The following is a 24420-nucleotide window of genomic DNA, read 5'->3' on the forward strand; positions in this document are numbered from 1 at the left end:
TTCATCTTTTTCTTATCTTTCTCCAAGATGACTTTTTTTGGCATTCAGAATGACAAACTGGCCACATCGTCTCACAAGATAAACCCCCCGTGCAGACTGTTACTGTTGAATTGCTTTTATTTCAAACAGCATTCACACAATACACTGTATTCTTGAGGCACATTCACATCAAGTGCTAAATAACTTCATGCATGGTGAAATGTAGGCTACAGCTTGGATGAACTGAACGCAGATGTTGATTGTAAATGAAAATATTGCTTTGTTATTTGGCACAGTAGGAAACATTGTCTATAGAATGACAGCAGGTGTGTTGTTGTTCAGATTGATTTTGTGAGGTGAGGAATGCAGTGAGAGCCCGACGTTAAAAATGCCGAGTATAGGCTCTGCTTGAAATAAAAAACTACAACAATGCATAAGGCTGATGATGCTTTTCGAGTAATAGCAAGTATTTAACATGATAATTCACATTCAAAGGTTACAACAAAACAGCACTGTTGCACACTGTTGCAGAGATTATCTCAGAAGGATAAAAAGCCACCTTGACATTTTGACATTTACAAGGCCCCTGTTACATTATCGTCCTTTAAACACAAATTCACACAAATTCAATATCATTAAGGACCTTGAAAGACCAAATGTGACATGTTCCTGTTAAAACATAACTATAGATCAATTCAGAATGTCAAGGTGTTTCCTTTAACGTAAAAGAAAGTGTAACCCCATTTAAAAGGGTTTGTATTCTTTACATCGTACGTTTAATTCCCAGAGGTGTTTTTGTATTAATCCATCGATCAGCAACAATACTTAATATAGTGTATAAATGAAGATGGAGGTTAACTTTTTTAAGTGTAATTCATGAAAAATCATGATTTGCAAGGAGAAGAATTATTTAAACTGTCAAAAATGCTCATACAACTTGTATTGCATCATGGTAAAAATAGAACAACGTTAAACAATGCTTACATGATTTGGCCACCCTGTAACAGCTGCTACAAATTACAATTAATACACCTGGATAAGAGTACCTGGATGTTTTTTCTCAAAAGCACAATAAATACTGAACGGACCGAAACCTCTACACTTCCTCAATCCTTCTGTTAACTAATCACACAAGCAGATCCAACAGAGCTCGGGAATCAATGACCTGTTTAAAAAGACAAAAGAAGAAGTGTTTTCCTGAAAGAGATGTGAGTTCACCCCTCCATCCGGTCAGTCATTCTTAAGAGAGCTATAACAGGCTACAACCAGAGTAGGCACCATGCAGAGGAGGAGGAAGGGGGGGGGATCTTTCTGATCAAGACCTTAACAGGAGAAACTATCGATATATTTTTCATTTCAGTCTTGTTCTCAACACAAAGATAGGGCAAGGTTAGAATAAACTTTTTTCAGTGCATATTCTGGATATTTTGGGATATGCTCTGCTCCCTCCAAAATGCCACCATTACCCATAATGCATCCATACCAGAAGGAAGGAAAGTATGTAAGACTTAAGATCAAATTGAAAGAAATTATTCATGGAGAGACTATTCAAAATGCCTTTTTAATGTCAAACATTAGATTTAATTTCCCTACATGAAGATACAGTGTTTACTTTATTTGCATCTCACCATCTGATCAACAAACAACACAAAAAGTATCGTCCTGTAAGCCCTAAACTCTGACTTGTCTACGATGAGATCAGAGTGTGGCACCACAGAGGGAGCAGAGCTGAAAGTTAGGCGAAGAAGGGATCGTTTAACTTGAATCAGGTCAGATGTGTATGCAGTTTGAGTTAACTAGATCCTGCGTAGAGGGTGCCACATGGACACAGGTTTCCTCAGAGTGGCGAGCATCTGGTTCCAGTGGGTGATCCCCATGCCGCTGGCCTCGGGGCCGATGATAACGTGACCCAGGTTCTCACCTCGGCCGTCGTCTGTTGCCTCAGCTACCGTCACCCTCAGGGAGAGCTCCTGCAAACAGCACAGCACAGTTACACAATCTGCTGTGTAAGCATGACTCAGCCTCTTCTTCGAGCATGGCTTTATCTTAATCTCTACAGGATTAGTCAAATTAAACGTGCAGAAACAACGTCTGGCATTTTTAACTCTATTTGACATTTTAATCCTTTTACATTTACATTTAATTTAATTACAGTTTGGCTCATTTTGTAAAAAGCCAGAGGTGGTCGTAGCAATTACATCTTTGGACTGTAAGGTGTTAGATTCATCTGCTCATTTGAGAGGCCTTTTTTAAAACCTTTGTACGACAGGAGGATTGTAACGATGTGGTCAAAGTTGTGTATTTGTTGTTTTTATTTGAAGTTGCTGGGCAGCGTTAATCTAGGTAATGCACTGTGAGTGTATCTGTCTATTACTGTATGTCTGAAGACTACTGATAAAATGTGAAATTGAAACGTCATCATGTATAATGCTGAGTCATCATACGGTTTAAATGTGTGTTTTGGAGCGAAATGTCCTGACAAAGTCAAACAGTTCTGACCGAATTACTGAGATTGTCTTTAGCTGTTGTTTTAATATTTAGCATTAGGGAACATGCTAACATGCTAAACTTAGATAAAGAACATAAACTTTACATGTGCAAAAATCAACGTGTTAGCATTGTTACTTTTAGCATGTTAGCATGATGAATGTTTGTCATGCTTACACTTCTATATTCATTCTCATTTTGCGTTTACATAGTTATATTGTATCGCAGTTTACTAATATGTACCTATACCACCAAATAAATCTTCTGGAGTTATTTTTTTAATTCTTTATATTCAACAAATTGGCTCATAAATTAAATATTTTCCTTTTCAAAAAGAACAAAAGCCTGCAGGGAGGCTGGGCAGAGGAAGGCTTTTTATTATAAGTTATACTCAAAACATGTAACTCTATATAGTCCACAGCTTTTCACACCTTTTGTCTTCTTGCTTTAGAATCCAGTGTGGTGTTGTGTTGCCTTCTAATGAAGGCGACACTAGTTTATTGTTCATGTTTTGGTTATCACATTTTATAGTTCTTATCTTTTGCCCTGACCTGAATGGATTGAATGAAGTACAATCTCGTGATTTCACCATGCAGGACCAGTGTAGCTCATAGTCTAAAGTGTCACCTGCAGGACGAGGGACGGCACAGAGAAGATCATGGCCTCGTTGAAGATGGGGTTTGTGTCATCTCTTTTGGTGGAAGTCTTCTTCTTGCTGATCTTCCTCCCATCTTGCAGGAGGTAAACTTTGACAAACGGATCTGATAATGCAAAAAGTGAATAAGAATATATATAAACATATTTTACATTTTGAAGCCACGCGACACATTCATGCAGGCACACACACACACACACACACACACACACACACACACACACACACACACACACACACACACACACACACACAGAGAGAGAGAGAGAGAGAGTTTGTAGAGCTCACAATAAAATATGAATAAAAAGAAGCACGGCCCTGTTTACACGATTACCTCTGTGCACGATAACAACAGTGTTTCATTGGATGACCTTTTAATGGTACAATGTTGAGTCATCTGGACATTTAACATGAAGAACAAGTCCATATGAGAATACATACAGTATATCCTGTGAGTTCACATTTAGACTATGGTAATAGATGTTTGTCCTGTCTTTGGACGTAAGTGATTTTGATAAATAGCAGAGGGATAACAGGTTCCCACAGAAACGGGCAGATTGATTCATATTTGCACAAAGAGAAAAAAAGACAAACACACAACAGCAAACAAACCAATGTCACTGACCTGCAGTGTTCTTACTGTTGGTCCACACCAGGTTCTTACACTTTGCCACAACCACCGTGAGGCGCTCTGCAGTCGGCAAATAACTCAGAGACAACAGGATCTCCCCAACTGCATCCACGGCCTGTCATGATAAATCCACAGCATGGTGCACATTTAATTTAAGAGTACAAATGCAAGTGTGCTTTTATGAAATATATCTGACACACAGCTATTGGACATATAAGTAATCAACTCTTTTCAAGCATAAAGACATACTTAGACATGGTTATGAAGCTAGTTTTATTTTTCATCATTTAAATCATTCATTTAAATAATTGAGCTGTACAAACACATTTGAATTGATCACAATGAAAAAATGGTAAAAGGCTGAAATATTTCCTTTGCACACTCCTGGTCATGTTCCTTTGGAAAGGGTTGCTGTTTGTTTTTTTCATAAATGAGTTTTCTCATCAATGAATTTGTTACATGAAGCATCATACTGTTGCTATGGAAACTCTGGATGTTACATACCTTTTAAACCTTAATAAGAACTAAGTGTAAAATATATTTTGGATGTTTGCCTTTCTGATATTCAGCTTTAAGTTTTGAGTTTTTTTCATATTTCATAATCTCAACTGTTGGACAATATTATATTTTCATTTCGAAAAATGAGAGTAAAAATCAATTCTTAGATTCTTTTGTTTTCTATGACGATTTATTGTAGCTGTGCTGAATGTCCAACAGGGGTCCCCAAACACCACAATGCTTTTACCCACATTACATATTGTACCTCACCTTATTGACGTCCTGAAGGTAGAGCCAGGCGTTAAACGCTCTGATGGTCAGGTCCAGGTCTGACAGCTTGAGATCTGCGACGCCTGCACTGATGTTTCTCTCATCGGCATCGATACCAAAAGCAGCGAAACGCAGGCTGTACTCCTCTAGCATGGACAGGTCCACGGGGATGGAGTAGCGCTCATCAAAAATCACGGTGAATGCGTTCGTTTGGACCTGTAAATAGCAGAAAAGGTTGTAGAATTTCAGTATTAGGCTCCTTGTTTTTCTAAAATACTTAAGGCAAGATAATTCAACGCTGGTCATCTGAGGTCATAACAGTTAAAGTCAGTTCATTGCACCAATGAACTGAGAGGTAATAAAAACTGTACTGGCCTTATCCAGCCATGTTTATAGGATTTTGTTCCAAGGTGTTAACTTTCAAGTCTCTATGGTTTCTGCTCTGTCTCTATAATACATGTGCAGTTCCACTTCTCTCAACTAAAGAACTAGCACTCAAAACTCTTGACACCCTGTGCTCTGGAGAATGAAAAGTAATAGGGACATTGTTTCAGAAAAGATCTGACATTCTTTGATACCAATTTTTTCAAAGTTCAGCACCACGAACTGAATCAACTGTATTCAGATGGTTTGAGCCTGAAATCTTTGTAACTATTCAGTTTGTGTGTTTGATAAATAAACGTGACATGCATTCATTCAGAGGCGACGCTTTTTCCAGTCAGCGCAAGTCTCTCATTTATGTGCTTTATTTCTGTGGCTACTTTTTCTTTTTGTGTTAGGACAACTAAGTATGACCTCTATATCTATACATTAAAGGAACATTATATTGGCATCGAGCAGTTAAGAGCAAATTGCATCCAACTGACAACAGCTCCCTGAAACCTTGGTGTCCAAGCTCTAGAAGAAAGCACAGCAGATGTAAAACGTGCAAAGAACCTCCCAAAGCCTCCTGCAGTAACAGACGGGTGACGCAACTCTGGCTTTTTTCATTAACATCAACAGACTACGAGCCCCTCTTATCATGAGGGTACAGACATGGCACATGCTGCAGTTCTTCTATATAAGATCAGCTAACTTCGGTCAAAACTGTCTCCTACTTTTAGTGTGTCACTCCTGTATAACCTGCTTTCTGCTCTGATAAAATATAAAGACAATTCTTAACTCTACAGATCCTAATTTCATTCCTCACGAGAAGATCATAATGAATAAAACAGCACAGTGGATTTTCCCCTCTGTAGATAAAAAATAAGTCATTTTAATGATGAAGCATGATTGTCATGTTCAAGTGACTATACTTGAAAACATGCTAATGATTTCCCAAATCTTGTGTACAGCCACTTTAAACCAAACTTCTCAAACTGTGTTTCTCAAAATAGGGACACATAAGATATGCAACATTTTGGGAACATGAGCGCAATGCGATTTGATTACTTTTATGTCTAAGATGAATCTTATTAACCTTTGACCGTACTGGTCAAAATGGATTTTGAAGTTGATAAACAGCATTTTGCTCAGGAGAAAGAAACGGGTTGTCAGAAGAATGTCTGGCAACATAGAGAAGACAATGCAGAGAGGGAGAGACAACCTGGCTTTTCAAGGTTATATAAATCAATCAATATATCAATCAATCAATCAATCAATCTTTATTTTTAAAGTGCCAATTCATAACAAATGTTATCTCAAGACATGTGCAAAAAGAGCAGGTAAAAGACTTGCAGGACTTAAAAAATGATGTTTAATGTCTGCATTATGGTAAATCTACACTTTAATAAAAGCATTCAGATGCAGTGTGTACTCAAATTTCCTAAAACACTAAATGAAAAACATCTGCAGGCCACGCAACAACTTTCTCGTCTGATTCTCTCTGATCGGCCTCAAAGTGATTCAGATTACTCTTAAATTCTTTTCTTGGCAGCCGACACAGCTTTTAAAAAGAAAAAAACACAGACTGAAGGCAGTTTGGCCTGGCCAGCAGAAAACAGCACGACTATTCTGTATCAAAGGAAGAGTCACAGCTGCCACAGTGAAAATAACAAACGTTTTCTTTATGGTCTATACGGCCGGTTTCAGAGACTGAGTGGAAAAACAAGGCTTGATAAAGCAGAGGGAAGTAACCAGGCAACTCGTTCATGTGCAGAGAAGAAGAGATGTAATAATATCCCTCTCTTCACACCCCTGTTGGTTCTTAAGGTGTGAAATACAATGAGGAATATCTCTGTATACTCTACTCTGTATACTTGTCATCCAACAGTCTCACAGACTTAAACAACAGCACGTGTTGTGTAAAGTCAGCGTGAGGTGCGTTTGAGAGACTGAACTCAACAACTCCCTGTGCGACACATAACTGTTCAGTCAGAGTGCAGGGCTGAGATGCAACCTTGGATCGCGCCGCACATCATGCAACAGAACAGCCTCACAATCACACATCTTACACCTACAGAATGTAGAAAAGGTCCTGCTGCTGCTGCTGCTGCTGAGTAAACATGAACAGAGCGACATAGAGCATCCAGAGCCGACAGATCACACACACATCTCGGGATTATTGCTTGGGGGACAACAATGGCGATGTGTGTGGTGAAAATGAGGCAATATAAGCTCGGAGAGAGGCATGTAGACACAGAGACAGAGACACAGAGAGAGAGAGAGAGAGAGAGAGAATGATGAGGGGTGTGAAACTCATTATTACAAGCAGTGAGAAGAAAAAGAAATGGGAGGGAGTGAGTGATGGATGAGAAAACTACAGCATCATCAGAGAAATACTGGGTAAGAAAATGAGCGACAGAAAGCAAAAAAAGAGAGAGAAAGAGAGAGAGAGAGAGAGAGAGAGAGAGAGAGAGAGAGAGAGAGAGAGAGAGAGAGAGAGAGAGAGAAGCCAGCGTGAGGGGAGCTGATGTCAGCATTTCCTCTGGTCCTCACCACTACTTCACATTAAAGAGGAAGCCAGTAAAGGGGCTGCCTCCCATTATTATTAATGCATTAATACAACAACACACCATGCTCCAGCGAGGGGAGCCCTGGTGAGTGTGTGTGTTGTCCCTCGTCAGCCTGAACAAACTGTACAAATCCACAGTCACAAGGGGGAGCAGTGCTGATGACTCACACGCAGGGATCAGAGGTTTTTTTTTCCTTCTTTCTGGCAGTCGAGCTCCGAGCAGAAGGAGAGCGGCAGGTGCAGCAGATGGAGGAATGTAAACACTTTTCTTTCTCTGTCAGAAAAATCTCCTTCACGTTACCTTCAAGCTTTTTTCTGAAAGTGTTTTAGGGACGAATTCAAAGAAGAAGATGTAGTAATAACATCTTGCATAACTGAAAGCGAAAATGTTAACTTTGCGAAAGTCCGTCACAGTTACACAATATTATTGATCATGTTTCAAATAGCTTTAATACAAGCTAAAAATACAAACAAGCAACAAATAAGTCAGTAATATAGCTACAGCCACATGCAACCTTTCAACAACATGTTGTTCAAGCCTAAAAAAATATAAACCCGTTTGGAATTCTCACGCCTCCTCGAGTTGTCCGCCCAAACTTTTCTGCCACGTTTTTTCAGCCAATTGGCATGAACACAGAAAAACACACAGCTTATCTTCATGCTACATTTCAGCCTCCATAGCATGAAGGATAAAGATCGACCCACAGTCCAACAGAGCGTGATTACAGCAGCTCAAGAGCAAATACACTGTTTGTGTTCGCACACTTCTCTTGCTAAGCATCACCGATTGATTAGAAACAATTCCAACGCTTCGGTCCTTTTGTACCCGTCAAGTGTGTTAACAAAAGTTCAGAAGGACCGAGACAAAAAACAGAACCCTGAGCGACATAAGCTCATTGACTACTTTAGTGTTGAAAGACGTATGTTGAGCTTCCCTCTGCTGGGGTGGACTAGTATCTATTTACATATTATACTAAGTATGCATTGGTTCCACGTGTGTGTTTGAGATAATTGCTTGTGAAAGAAGAATGTTCATGTGGCAATTAAAAATACAATTTTGGATTTTCCTAATCGTTTTTCTTCCCTATGAAGGTTCGACATGTCAAACACATCTGTGATATATTTTGAACTAGAGCATCATTATCAATCACTTAAAACTAAGAGAACTTTAAAGTTGTAAAGAGACTTATCATAATGGCTGTAAAATATGTCTGATCACTTATAATCATCACTGTAGCCCGGAGTGCAGAGACACAAGGTGAGAAGTTGGATTTCACACTGAGAGAAGTCGATAGGATCCTCTGCTGATGGCGGTGAACGATGTGAAATCCACCTGTCTGACTTCTGCCAGCTCTCAAAGCGCTCGACAATCAAGCAAATGAAACAGGCTCTCCTGACAGACAGGAAGGAATTGGTCTGTCAGGCTGCAGGATCAAACACATCAGGACGAATCACTGTCTCCGTCTAAAATTCAGCCAGGGTTGAAACCTTCAACGCAGTTCATGCAAACCAAAGCTGCCCCCTGAGCGAGAAAAGCTTCAGACGCTAACTGCAACTTTAAAAGGATCGGAGAGCCTTTAATGTTCAGCCTTTCCCATAAGTTGAGTCGTCACAGCTAAGCAGCTAATTTACCTTCTGAGAGGATATTCCTTTCATTTTTCCCCCTCAGACACAAATCTCTGCAACATTCACAAGTCTCGAGGCAGTTCCATCCTCTTTTATAACATAAAGGCAGCTAACGAGGAACCTCTCGTCTTTAAGGAACATATGTTTCCAGGGCGAAAAAGCTGCTCTGTCTTACTGTAAAACACCAAATAAAAGCCCATCCCGATTTAAGGCACGATCCCTTTTTTTTTTTTTTATCCAAGAAAAAAATTAAATTAAAGCAGTTCTCAATTAGACTCCCCTACTTCAACATCTGTCCCAGGAAGACAGAAGGATGCTCCAATGTGTAACTGGTTTTCTGTTATTAATTAATGCTGGTCATAAAGGACCTACATAACCATGTTCTGTATGTCCCATCATTTGAGCTCTTATCTTGATTAAAGGAAAATATCAAAGAAGTGTATGCATCATGTTGTCCTTGTCACTGGAAAGCAGAATTGTCTTATGCATCTAAATATAACAATGAAGTATTAAAAATAGAAAATCTGTAATGGTTACAATGGTGTAAAAATGGTTTTAAGGTTCCAGGTTCCTTACCCTGGTGACTCCCACATTGAGCTCCTCTGGCCCCAGGGAGACTCTGATGAAGCAGCCAGGGAAGTCCCCCTCCTCCCTCTCCAGCAGGTCTTTGCCCTGGTGCAGAGAGATGTGGAGCAGTCCCGTCCCCTGGCCCGGATGCCTGGACGGCTCAAACTCTAGCGTCACCTCCAGCTGGCCGACCGTGACGTCATGGCCGAAGTTGTTGGCGATGGAGGAGATGGAGCTGAGCGAGTCGGTGGACATGGACCGGTTGAGCTGGGCCATGCCGGTCGGGTCCAGCTCCCTGCTCATCAGCTCCAGGTGACCAAGGTCCCTGAAACCGTCTGGGGTGTCGCCCAGAGCCAGGCTTGGTTTGCGGCTGGACGTGGTGGATGTCCGCCGGTGGTTGTTGGCAGCCACTCGCTGAAGGGACGACACAGAAAAGGGATCATGAACATTTTGATCTGGAAATCATAAATCTGGAATCATGCAAATGTTTGTACCATAACAAACTTTTTACAACTTTTCAGTCAGTGGGTAATGTAAGGTACAATTACTTATCACTCTATTTTTTAATGCATTGTACAACTAATGGAAAGATCCTGAAGCTCTGTAGCTACTTATGATTATTTAAAAAAACAATATTTACAAGCAACAAAAGATAGGTTAGGCAACAAATAACATTACATCCAGATGCAAATGTACCTTTTGTCTGACTTCTGAGAAAGAGGTTCCATATTTTTCTTGAAGATATCGATAGTCAAAGTTGGGGAAGGGCGATGGTGCAGGGAAGGTTCCAGATTTCCACAACTTCCAGATGTTGAGCCCGGCCACTCCGAGCAGCACTAAAAAGCCAACGAGGTAGATCCCCACCTCCCAGCCGGGCGGGTTACGCACCACTGACACAGAAACCCAAGAAAGGAAAGGTGCTTATTTCTATCCAAAGTTCCAGCTCATCAAAAGTAGCATAAACCCTTTGCCTCATAGCAGTCTGTGTTTTATGTCTGAGGAGTTTGATCACGGGAGGCAGAAGAACAGAGACACCAGGACAAGTTTTTACAAGCACACAGTCACTGAGCTCAGTTAGTCACAGATTCAGGTCTTATCATTTAGCGCTGAGCACTGAGACGGCTTTAGGAGACTGTGTGATGCATAAAGTGTTATATGAATCAGATAATTATTTGGGACACTCTCTGGCAATACGAGACTGTCAAATTGAAATTTAAAGGCCACTTGGAACAAAATGTCAGAGAAGGATTTCAAGCATGAGTCCAACTGGCTTTCTGAAGATGAATTGCATCCGAGGAAGGATTGTGACAGCTTTATCTCTGCTTTTTTTAACACAAGAAATAAGCCAATTATAAGGCAAGTGTTTGTTTTTTTTGTGACACTGATGGCTGTCGGCAGCAGAATGAGGCGTAGATGTTGTAAAGCTTGTGTTTATAAAGGTGCCAAAAGCTGTCAAATAAACCTGAGAAGAGACAAAAACGCACATCACTCAATGAAAATCTACACACAGCCTGGTTTCCCACGGTCTGACTCGCATCGTCACAAACATTTACAACAAGGTGGTTAAATCACAGCTGTCAAGCATTCATTCATGTAAAAAAAAAAACCCATGCAGGAAAAAGCTCAGAAAAGGAATATTCTTGCCCACTAACCACTCAGATGGTAGCCTGGTATATCCCCACTTTGAGCCGAGGACATGGTGCTGCAGCCAGCCTGAAGAAAAGAAAAACAACAATCTGTTTAAGTGGCTTCTTTATACGTCAGAGATCATGACAGAGAAAAATTGGACACACAAAGACGTTGCCAGACTGAGCGCAAACTTCACATACAGAGCCAGCTCTGCAGGTTTTCACACCAGCACAAAACTCTGCACTTCTTAAAGTAGAGAGGAACACGTATCAATCAGAGATTCTGGACATAGAACGAAAAGAGTGCTCCAACAATTTTCCATCAAAACCATGCCAGGACTTTACACTTGATTGCATAATCAGATTAAAGCCCCTGTGAGGAATGTTGCCTGGCTATGAAACTGATTGGAATTGATAGGGATCCCTCTTTATGACCTATAGAAGCAAATGAGACCATCTGCGATAACATTGATTACAGTATGTCTATATTCTAAATTTGAGAGCCTGTAACCACTGCAAAGGAGGGAGATGTCAGATAAGAAAGTTAACGTCAGAGACACCCTTAGTTTTAGATTGTCCGCAGTACATATGCACAACAAGTGATTCGTTGGACTGTTCAAACAATGCAAGACAAGAAAAAAAAAACAAAAAAAAAAACAACCTCCACCTGTAGAAGACTTAATCAGAAAAATGTGAGAGGTTCCACTTTGTCCACAGGGGGCGCCAAATTCAACACAAAATTCCTCACAGGTGCTACATACTATAGATAGATAGATAGATAGATAGATAGATAGATAGATAGATAGATAGATAGATAGATAGATAGATAGATAGATAGATAGATAGATAGATAGATAGATAGATAGATAGATAGATAGATAGATAGATTCTTCCTCATCTTTAATAACTGGCTCTTATAAAACCCATATTGCAACTCACATCAAAATACTTTGGTCCAAAAACAATTTATATTGTGCTCGTATTAATTATTTTTATCATCACTTTTTTTTTTTCATTTTCAAACAGAAGCTCAAACTGTAAGTCTGACTCAGCTCCATCAATCTTCATTTAACTTTCTTCACAGCTGTAGACACAGGGGCAACAAACAGTAAAGAGACTTAAAGAAAGTCCCTTGTATTTGTTTTACACAGGATGAGCACTGTCATGTCTGGTGGTTTATAAACTTATCATACCACAACTTCCTTCTTGATGAATGCTTTGGTTGTGTTGTTGACCAGCTTCACCTTCACCTCAAAGACTAAAGTCATTGACATAACCACAGCAGATGGTCTGTCAGTGATGCTGTCATTATAAGTGGTGCTGTTCTTCTGATGAGTCCAACCCCTCAGTAACATACCCACGTGTCTGAGAGTCGCTTTATTTGTCCAAAATGAACTGTGATTCAACAGCAAGCACTGTGAAAAACACATTTTGGATTCTGTGGCCTACATCCTCTGTGATAAGAATTCAACTCTCTACAGTTACAAAGCTCAGGTGAAATGTACTGCATGCATTATTTTGTAGTGTGACAAACACTGAATGTAATCACTTCCTTAAACCTGCTCAAAGTCTTCAGTACAAGGCTTCTGGATTAACTCTCTGATTGGCTCTTTACCGTGGTAGCGTGCAGCTATTAGGTTTCTTTAGTTTACACAAGGAAATCAATACTATTTTCATGGTTTCGTCTTAAAAATAGCAGCGTGGGCTGTTTTTCAAGAAACAAAAGAAAACAACACTTTTCTGCGACCTTATCTTCCCACGTAAACTGCAAAAAAAATAAAAATAAAGGTGGTTGCTGGCGTGTGACTCATTCCTCTCCTCCACCTCCTCCTCCTCCTCCCCCCTTGTTGTTGGAATCTCCCCACATCTCAGCGACTCGGGGGAAACGGGAGCATTACACTAATGATATAGAAAAAGACTGGAAGGGGGGGTGGGGTGGGTTTGGGGGGTTGACTCAATTCTGCTGAGCGCTTTGCAGACCACGGACATGCAGCCAATTAAACTAGCTGACGCAGTGCAGGGCCCACTGACAGCTGCTGATGTGCCATTAGCAAAGCATGGGGAATCTCTGGCAGAGAGGGGAGCACCGAGCACCTCCTCCTCCTCCTCCTCCTCATCCTCCACTCCTCCCTCCAACTCAGGCCGGCGTCACTCAGATCAAGTCAGCTTGAGGTGACAAATGAGTGTAGAAGAGGTCCAGAGGAAGCTTCGGAGGGGGAGGAGGAATGAAGAGAGAGCGGATGACACTGCATCAGACAGATTTTGTTAATAACTATGAGGCTGCGTGGGCGCTCTGGTAGCCTCACTGGGCCTGAGGCGGAAGGAGAAAACAATCATGTCTACGTTGTCTGAAAAAGAATCTCGTATAAAGACACATTCACCTGCAGCTTTAATCATTTGAATCCAGCGACAGTTGATCAAAGGAGTTCAATAATTGAAAGGTGATGTTTTGAGTCTGGCTCTGCTCAAGGTTTCAGCAGGTTAAAGGGAAGTTCTTCGACACAAAATGCTGCCAAGTGGTTTGCTCATGATGGATGTGAAGTGTCTTGAGATAGCATTTGTTGTGAAATGGAGTTACACAAAAATAAATTGATGAATTAATTGAGTTATTGGAAATTTGTAGTCTGAAATAACTCCAATGCCCTGTCAAAAAAACTCAAATATTACTTTGTCTAAGGATTGGTATTTTCTTCCAAATGTGTTTATTTCGTAATCCTGTTTGAAGTTTGTAGCTGGATGTACGTGTCAATGAACTGTATTCATGTATTGTTTTGTGTTTTTTTTTATTGACTTAATTTGGAGGCTAGGTGGTGATAATTGATAATGTAGGTTAAGGGTGTTTATAGGTCACAGGTGAACAGGAGATGGTGGCATTTGTTTATTTGTCTGCATCAAGACCTTTCCATACACCTGTGCAAGTGACTGAATTTACTACTGAAGCCTCTGTGAACTGCAAAAAGACCATCAGAGGGAACATGGAGAGATGAAGTTATGCAAACACTCATATCCACTGAAATGTTTAACAGAAAGCAGGGTGCTAATTTTGTAACAGAATGCTCTTTATGTCGCTACAGGACATTATCAGCAATCACATGAGACCATTGCTTTGTCTACGGAGGTGGACAAAACAAACACAAAATGAAAGTTCATTGCAGGAACAGGACAACAACGTCTTATTTAGCAATTGTAGTTTTTTTTTTAATTTGATGTCAACAGTTTCTTTGTTAATATGAAACTATGTTCAAGCAGATTTATACATAGATGGTATTATTAGCAATACAGGGGGCTCAGACGAACAGATAAGGGTGGTTCAAATGGAAAATGATGACAGGATAATTCGTGCACAGAAGAGTGAGGAAAAAAAAACATTAATACAAATGAAATATGTGCATATACATGTTATGACTTGTGAGCTACTTTCCAGTCTTATTGGATCCCCTGCATGCTGCCTTCAACACAGAACACAATCACGCCTGTGACCTTTACTGCTTGTTATTCTGTCTCTTTCCCATTTTATCTGTCACCATCTGCCGCATTACACCTGAAAACAAGTGTCTCCAATGGAGTGATAGGGAGGACAGAGTATGAAGGTGGAGCATATTTGTCTACTCTGAGACAGGGGGAAATGGAAAACAAGACAACAAGAGAGCAGCACTGAGGGGAAGACACATAATGTGAACTTCCTCAGAATGACCTGCAGCTGCTGATAATAGAAGTGCAGTCCATAGAAGTAGAGAAAGAAGTATGCTGGTCTCCACCTTACCAGATGACTATCAATACATGACTGAGAATTATATCAGAGCTATTTTCATCTTTACATTTCAGATTTCCCTTCAGCTGAGGGCTCATTAACACACTGCTGCGACAGGAAAGGTGAACATTTGCATAAAAGCCTCTCCTCTGACGTGTCGTCTTCATGCCTGCACGATCACGACTGTCTCACTTCTGGAGATTTATCTCACTGTTGCTGCAGGGATTCTGTCTGATAACATTCCTCATAAAGCCTAAAGAGACTCGTCTTCCTCCAGTGCGCACACACGCACACTCACACACACACACACACACACACGCACACACGCACACACGCACACTCACACACAGGGGAGCAGTCGTGCAGTGGAGATTTTTAATTACCAAGATATGTGTGAAGTGAATCTCTTCTCACAATGTCAGCTTACGAAAACAGGAAGCGATGATGAGCTGTAAGCAGCATTTGAACAATGCCAGTGAAATGTTGCTTTCAGAGCAGTAGTGAAGCGTTCAAGAAAAAACAAACTCAAGGAAAAGTCATGCCTGTTATCAACACAGATATATATTTCCAAACTAGTTGCCCTAAGCCGATGGAAAAAAAGATGTCTTGACTGTGTGTTTTTGTTTATATGTAAGACGCTCCCAGCCGTGTTGTCTCCCAAAATCCCAGCCTTCATATTACATGATGAATTGCGTGTGAGCCAGAGTGCTTATTTGAATTCCCTCAAACAATACTTTCTTTTCACAGACGCAGTATCACAATCATTAACACTGAACTGAACAGAATCAACCCTCTTATCTCCATAAAGACCGCTCTGTAATTACTTTACTCGCGCATGGAGTCGGCAGATGGAACAGTTTTTCTTTCTACCTCATGTTTTTAGCCTTGTTTATCTATCAGACTTTAAACTCTTACTGTAAGGTTGTGATTATTCTCATGGGGGAGCTGAAAGCCGTGAGGTAGCTGTTAGGTAGCACACCATCTATGAAGGCTACAGTCCTCCAAAGAGGGGCAACTTCAGATTGTGTCCGACCTGCGGCACCTTTCCCCACTTTCCTCCTCTTTCAACTGTCCCCTAAAAAATAGAGGCAAAAGCCCCCCAATTTACAATTTACTCTGGACTGACCGATGACTTTCGATTGGGAGACATTTGGGGAGGCTGAGTTTTTAAAATTAGGACAGAGGAAGTGAGTTTGATTAGTGTTTGAATCAGCTTTGTATTTAGTATGGCTGTTGCTGCCATTAACAAGGATCTTTAATAGATATCTATGTGCTAAACCAATATTTTTATATTTATTTAAAAAAAAAAAACTAGGAGTGTTCACAACAAAAATATAATTTTCCAACAGCTTTCACATATGTTGGTCCTATCAGTGCATTTTAAGTGTCCTCCACTCTAGCTGGGCTGAAATCATGGTGTGTTTTTTCTTTTTCTGTCTGACCCTTTTATTCAGCTGAGATAAGAGTCTAAGCCCTCGTATCTGAGGGTTAAAAGCTTTTCCTGCCTTTGGTATCTCTGTGGTCTTATGCAGCGCTGCCAAAAAAAACCAAAGTAACTACAGAGAGGAAACAGACACTGCCAGGCAGCGTCAAGTTTTTAGGTTCAGGATACTTTATTTGTACTCCTGGAGGTCAAATTTGGTAGCAGGGAGTCACATAATACTAAATTAAGCACAGACAATTAAAAAAGACTCAAAAAATGCAAATGCACGGCACAAAAGGTAAAAGTATGGAGGGGCATAATGTGTGCAGATTTCAATCGTGAAATTTGATATACAAGTTGATCTAAAATGGATCAATAAAGGAACACTTTAGAAGCATGACATTAGCTGCCTTGCTTTCTATCTCTCTCTCTCTCCATACAAGATCTCCATGTGTCTCTATGCAACAGCTAAAGCACAAAGAGCAAACAAAACACACACTTGCAAAGAGCAGCGGCTTCTACACACTGGATGCACGTTGACCACAGCAGCCCTTGTTTGCATTCAGCAAGACAGAAACCAAGAGCTCCCTTCTGTTGGAGGTGCATGTTAAAATGGGCCTAATCAATAAGACCAGACACACTGATTTATGTTCACACACGTAGAGAATTAATGAAGAGAAGCACAACAGAGAGGTGTGATTCTAAGAGAAGCAAGACAAGAGGAGATAATAGAAAGAATTGTTGACGGAAAAAGAGGTGAGAGTCATTGTTGAAAAAGAAGTAAGAAACAGAGAGCAGCTGGATGAAGAAGATGGAGGGGGAAGGGATCCCAGCTGCTCTCCCCTGACTCAGTCTCGCTCGCTCTAACAATAACTGATCAATCAACTTTCCTTTTAATCTCTCCCAATGACTCATGATCAAATTAACCCCCCTCTCCAGATGCAACGCAGCAAAACAATCTGTGTGCAGGCAGCAAAGCAGTTTATCTCCCCCTCTCTCCTTTCTCTCTTTTCCCCTCTGTCTTACATCATCTCACAAATGCCTGTCTACATGCCAGATACACTTTGACTCTCCGGTTTTGACAGCTCATTTGGTGCATGGTTTAAGTAAAAGCAGCATCGCTTTGAAAATGTCAAAGGAGGCGCGGGCTGAGGCAGAAAGAATCTGCACGCTGCAGCCAATCAGATCAATCAGTCAGAGTTAGAACAACAGACCCTGAACTCTCCTCTGGGAGGATACTTCACTTCAAAAGAGCTGAAAAACGGAAACAAGAAGCCTCTGCAAAGGACGAACAAACAAACAAACACGACTGTACATTTAAGCTAGCAGCTAGCAGATTTTGTAGCACTGTACACATGCCGACTGAGAGTTATTAGACACTGACCGAGCACCTTATACCACGATTAAAACATTATAGTATGGTACTGAAGACAAAAAATAAGACATTATAATTGGTGCCAAAAAGGAGTTGACAGATGTTTACACAAAACAATGTCAGTGTGTTCAGATGAATGACTAAACACCGTGTACAGCTAAGGCTGATGGGAATACCTGGTCCTTAACAGTCAAGGCTTCCAGGAGGTTTATTGTTAATCCTGAGCAGGTAGGTTCATACAGTAAGGAACAAAACCAGGTACTCAGGTCCCCAGTTTTAGAGGAACTACAACTGTGAGATTTCTAACAAGAGAAGTGTGAAGCATAAGAGAAACTGTACATTCAAAATTAGATATATTAAAAAAAGAAAAAAAGTTTAAAAAGAGCCAAAAGACTGAAAAATATACATGGCTTTAAATATGTACAAACATGGATGGGAGTGAAAACCCACATGTCCCCAAGTGTAATCTCACTCACTCGTTTTAAATAAACATTAGCAGTAAGCAGACAAATTGCAATGTTTAGAAGATGATGGTGCTCGATGAGACGTTTAGTCATCATTCAAGTTAAAGAAATTATTCTCAGGGGGAAATGAATGTAAACGTGACATATAAAGACAATCAGGGCTTGTTGACGTCTCCGCCTGATGATTTCAGTCTGGACCAGAGTGAAGGGACTTCAACCACTTAAAACTCGACAATAATGTGGAGAAACGATTTTTAGTCCAGCTACAGAGGTCCAGCCTTTATGTCTGAAACATTTCAATGGTCAATCACAGATTGTGTTGCAGATTATGAACAAAGCTGGAATACTGTCTTGCTCTAACTTTAAGTCAAAGCTGAAGCTGGTCGTAAGCTTCATGACAAACTGTTAGATCGTGCCCAGGCTGTAAACATGTTTATTTAAACTGTAGAAACATCTCTTTTTTTGAATGAGATAATGTTCGCTTGTCCGTGTATTTCCAAATGGAAAAGATGACTTTGAGTGGAAAAGCAAGCGGAGAAATGTTTGCACTCTGTCTCGGTTGACGGTTAAAACAAGAGCTTTTCAAACAACTGTCCTAACTGGAGTTTGATTTGTCTTCAGCGATCGGATCGGTCAATATTTTCTCTCGCTCTGCAGGGGAATGAGCGCTACTCTCCACCAGTTTGTGATGAGCTTACTACAAAAGCCTAGTGAGCTCACTCTGAGCAACATTAAAAAGGCTCATATACAGAGGCAGCTAAACTGTGTGAACACAACTAAACTAGACTCACATGTGGCTTCACCCCAATTTAACCACAGTCTTCAGGGAAATTACAAAAAGTTGTTGATTTCTTTTATTTGTTTCTTATAACTGCATGCAGATTTTCAGTGTCTCGGTTTTTTCCATTACCTTAACATTTTTAAATCTTACTCTGGAGCTACATCTTGTTTGATCATTTTCTCCACCACACAAACGCCCTCATTACATCTTCTACTTAGATTAACTACTTTACACTCAGGCTAATACAGGACAGCGAAATCTGCCAAAAAAGTCCTGCACAAAAGGCTTCATGCAGTCTACATTATGGGAAAGTGGGTAAAATCCTAAATCCTCCAAAGTAGGGCAGAGCAGTGAGTTGAAGCCAATAAGTTTATTGATTAACTATTAAGAAGCTGAAGTCACATCCAAAGAAATCTGGATGGTAAGTCGCTCATCATCATCACTGCTTCTTTTTAGGTTCAATCATACTTTGAGTTAAAGTTCTCCCACTTTCTTGTGCAACGGAACATAAACTTTATGGAGACTGCAGCCATGTTATTATATTTTCCAAGGCTATAGGATTGTGCTGGGAGACTTTTGGCTGAGGTGTTGCCCTGCAGCTGGTAGAAGAGAATATCCATGTAAAGACTCTCTGTGATTCATCCACTCAGGGTGAGCACTGAAACTTGAAACAGCTACATTTAATAATGTGTTATTTTGAGAAGGCAGAGAGTTTGATAAGAGGCTCAACCGTCACTAATGCCTGTATGGTAAATGTGTTGTATGGATAGCACAACCCGTTTCCCACAATTCTTTGTGCTGGATTGAATATGTAGATATGTTTTCTTAATGTTATAAAACCTGCTACTAACCTGTGATTTCTCCTGTCAAAGTCTAAGAATGATTTATGCCCTCGATGTAAACCTGTCGCGGCTCTTTAGTTCCTACCAATGAGACGGCTGCATTTCATGGAACTATACTAAATAGTAGTGTTTGAAAATACTGCAGTGTGTGTGTCCCCTGTCTCTGCAATGAAACTTGTTTAATGTAACAGTAGACACAACAGCTGGCTAACATTTTTTTTTAACTTAGCATAAAGAACAAAAAAACAATTAGTCAAATTTGATATATAAACGGACAAACTCTCTACATAAAATGTTAGCAAAAGTTGCAAGTTATTGTGCAGTAAACCAACAAGACATAAAAAGTGAAAGGATCTTCTTCTTCTAGTCATCATGCTAAGCTAAATTAACCACATCTGGCTACAATATATCATGACAGAGTTTACAGCAAAGCCTATCTACAGCCATCACAAAAGAAAATAAGCATCTTGTTTAAAAATATCCACCTGTGTCTTTAAATACAATGCTGTCGATACAGTTTAATGCCCGATAACTTCTCTGGGTCTCAATCTCATAAACTTGATTCATTTTGTGATACTTAGTTTTATGATTCTCTCTCCATCCTGCTGCATTTCGAGGCATCTCCAAGAATAAGTGAGCTGTGGCAACATTTGGCAGCAAAGGGAACGGACCACCTGCATTTATCATAAAATGAGTCAATCCATTACACAATCTGTGCTGGAAATATTAGCTGTGATACATGAACGTGTTAGCCAGTATACCCAAGACCAGGCTGTCCAGTGTTCCTCTGAGTGCTCTCACTTTTCTTAATGTAATAACACTTTTCTACTGAGGAGTTCAGCAGGGGACATAAAGAGGGGAAGGTGGTGTGTCAGTGTGTGTGTGTGTGTGTGTGTGTGTGTGTGTGTGTGTGTGTGTGTGTGTGTGTGTGGGAGCACAGGAAAGCCCATGACAGGGAGTGAGAAAGAGAGTTGGAGTTAAACGAATGGCTGAGATGATTGCGAGTGCTGGTGCAGGGATTGAATTCTGAGCAGGTCGTATTTCAGCCTGCCGAGGCAAAAGTCCAAGTGACACACACACACACACACACACACACACACATCGAAGCCTATTTCACCTCGACTGAAAAGCCTCTTCACACAGACCTCCAGCACCATTACAGAGCTGCGGGGAACACACTCGAAGTGCTGGAGAGGACTCCGAGTGCGAGATCACGTTAACAAGATTGGATCTCTTTATTTCAAATGTCTGAGTTTTTAGTAAAGGCTCTTTTCGGAACATTAATGTGCTTCCCCGACAAAACAAGTTTTAGAAGAGTCTTCCAATAATTCTTTGTGTGTTGGAGATGTTCAGTGATGCAAAAAGCCATCCATCTGTTCTAAACGTTTTAAGAAGGAGCACGGAAAGGAAGTCAAGAAAGAAAAATGACAGTTTGGGTGACTGAGGAGAACATAAGACCGTAAAGCCAAGAAATAACACAGGGACAATCTGTCAACGTCAGTAAAAACACATGAGACAGCAGCTTTAGCTCCGAAAGTCACGCACACAAACTAAAACCAGTGAATGCTTCAAAGACTGGATTGGGGGAAAGACGCATGAAGTAGCATTAAGTTCCTCCCAGATCTTATTATCTGCATAACTGGAAAGTATTCACATGAGCTAAAAGGAACATCAGAAAGGTGTCATCCTAATGGTGTCAGTGAGAGGCTGATACCCAGCTGCTCTGCCTTGTGACTGTTTGACGTCAAGAAAGAGAGTTGGAGTCCACCAAAGAGTGAAAATATCTTTTTGATTTTTTTTCATTTGAATAAATTTTAGTCACATGAAGTTGTGGAAGTGGCAAATATTTCACAACAAGTTATGATTCCAATGATTTTCCAAAAAGAGAAAGTGCAGCGCAACAATCAGTTGTTGAGTTAGATGTTACAAACACTGAAGTTGATTTAAGAGATCATCTAGCTCGTTGTTTTGTTTCCATTAGTTTAGTATTAAAAGCAAAACTTTGGAAAGCAAATTGAAGCTTACAGTCACATCAAATCAAATGTCATGTAACCGAAGAAACCAAAGATTTGCCTTTAAAGGCTTTGCACGGTTTCTTCCTTCACTGTCAGTTCTCAGACAACTTATGTAAATCACATCAAGTCTTTAAATGTTTTTTTTTTAACATAAACAAACTGAAAAACTATTCTCGACTGGACATCACATGCTGAATGCTGCTTCTCAAACCTGCAATAAGTTGTGTTTTCTAAGGCCACAGTTTTGGTGTTGCACTCCACTTGAGCAGTGTGGTGCTGAACGGACAGCTCCTGCCGCTCAGGGTGCCATTTGTTATCCCTGCTTTAACCCCTGTAGCCGCTCAGAGCTGCCGTGCGCATCGACTCACTACCTCAGCCAATAACCTGCTTCTACTCCGAGTCCGCTTGCAATGGGAATCAATATTTGGGTCGACTGAGTGAAAAGAGCAGAGTCGCGGAAATGCCGTGCCAGAACAGGCTGCCATCCCACCTGCTGGGATGCATTCTCAAGCGCACTAAACCTTCACACCGCTTTAAAATAAACACATTGTAAACACAGAAGCAGAAGGGTGAAAGACGCATGCAAGTCCCGAGTCTCGCCATGATGCATGTTGTGCACTGAGGAGTGCAGTGGCTCAAAGCAGGTGGTCGAAAGGGGCCAAATGGCCTGATTGTGCACGCATTTCTTACCCGGACTTTTCTTTTGGTGCAGTATAGGGAAGAAGGAGGAGGAGGAGGGGGGGGTAGAGCAACTCCACCGCTCTCCCTTCTTTAGGCGCCTCTCTCCATCCAATAACACCGGTGCCGGTCCAGTCTGTGTGCCCCGGGGTGTGGAAGAGGGGAGGGCAACGGCGTTCACACTCCTCCCGATTCAAATCATCCGAAAGCTCCGAGACGCGGCCAGCTGGAGGAGGAAGAGGAGCAGAGGGGTGAAGAAGAAGAAGAAGAAGAGGAACAGGAAGAGGAGGGGGGGAGGGGGGTTATGTTGCACTCGGAGGTGTCCGCCTGTGTGAGTTGCTGCACGCTGGAGTCCGGAAAGCTGCTGCAGAAGGCATTTCTGTAAGAGCCGCAGATGAACCTTCTTTCACCGACTGCAGAAAGAAAGTCCCACCCCTGCAGCGAAACTTCCACCACGGGGCCGCTCAATAACAAGACCACCGCCTCCTCCTGCGAGGCTCCACAGCAGCACTGAGGACATGCCTGCTGCACACACACACACACACACACTGGTGTTATGCAACGGATGCTCGGGGGGGAGACTGTGAATGGGTGATATGTCAGGGTACTTCAGGGACATGCAAACTTTTCAAGTGTTCGTCATCATCCATCCTCAGCCTGACACCCACAAAACTCCCCTGATCCCCAAACTGAATGAATTATGTCCCAAGAACAAAACCTCACCTCCTCCTCTTCATCCTTCTCCTCCCTTCCTCCCCATCACCTCAGCTCATAGGGATGATTCAGTGTGAAATTACATAACTGTATATGCTGGAGGTGGGCAGGGTGAAGTGATGACACCTCTGATAGAGAACCACTTACCTTTAGTCATCCTGACATTTCCTATGGAATGCAAGGTTACATGAATTATTCCTAAATGACTTTCTAGATCCATACAGTCTAATAAAGTTTTGGGCTGAACTTTCATAACATTCTCATGATGATAACTGTTCTGTAAATGAATGTTTTATCAGCCATTATTAAAGCCATTTGTTACAATGTATAATCAATGTTTAATAAAAGGAAGCCAGAGCAATTTTCACCACTTGATCTTAACTGGCTCATTTCTGTGACATGTTTTAAACATTACATGAAAATACTTTGTCCTTTTTTTTGGCATCTTCTGCTGCCTGGCTGAGCACAGTTTTCACTCATGGTGGAAAGTTTCCTTGAGTTGTAATAAAAAAGGATTTAGTCTTGCATGCTCCAACGGTGAATAAAACATGATGTTCACCAATGATCCCGAGGAACCTAAAAGAGCTCCAGAGCTCCCATCATGCAGTGCCCTCTTGGGTGCCCTGGAGTGGAGACAACACAATCACTTAACAACTCGCGTGCACTTCTAGAGGACAACAATGAAAAGCAGGTTCAACTGCACCTCAACTGTACCCTTAGAGTGGAGGAAATCCATCGCAGTAACCTCTTGTGTGCCCTAGCAGTGCAGAAAACATGATGAAGTCCTCCATAATCTATAACTTTTCTTGTGGAGAAAACTTTGTCCTAGTTTGATATTTTTTGACAGAAAAAAAAACTGACAACCTTTAACCATGCAGCAACTTTGAGACCAATAAAAAAGACGTTTATCTTCTAATATTTAATCTTTGACACTTACATAGAGCTTACTTTTTTGTTCAAATAATGTAACTGTTGTTGGAGTAATAGCATTAACTCAATGAATGTCACTGTAGTCACACAGGAAGTGCAACAGTGGATATCTGCCATCTGATTGATGAAAGATGGCATGGAAAAGAGTTTCTATTATCAAACTCCATGCTGGCC

At 41.0% G+C, this 24420-nt stretch overlaps 2 protein-coding genes across 2 annotated transcripts in view; one reads left to right on the top strand and one right to left on the bottom strand.

Moving 5' to 3' along the window:
• Window positions 1-24420, top strand: part of LOC306825499 (excitatory amino acid transporter 3-like) — a 213831-nt gene that overhangs the window by 162086 nt on the left and 27325 nt on the right. The window lies entirely within an intron of this gene.
• syt12 (synaptotagmin XII) lies at window positions 71-23184 on the bottom strand. The gene is made up of 8 exons (XM_079346508.1): window positions 22615-23184; window positions 11298-11358; window positions 10342-10535; window positions 9655-10059; window positions 4521-4736; window positions 3747-3867; window positions 3094-3227; window positions 71-1949 (listed from the first exon to the last, which is right to left on the bottom strand). Exons 2-8 carry the CDS (start codon window positions 11341-11343, stop codon window positions 1776-1778), a joined length of 1290 nt encoding a protein of 429 aa, XP_079202634.1. The 5' UTR covers window positions 11344-11358; window positions 22615-23184; the 3' UTR covers window positions 71-1775.

This window comes from Symphodus melops (assembly GCF_947650265.1).
Source record: "Symphodus melops genome assembly, chromosome: 6".
NCBI lineage: Eukaryota > Metazoa > Chordata > Actinopteri > Labriformes > Labridae > Symphodus > Symphodus melops.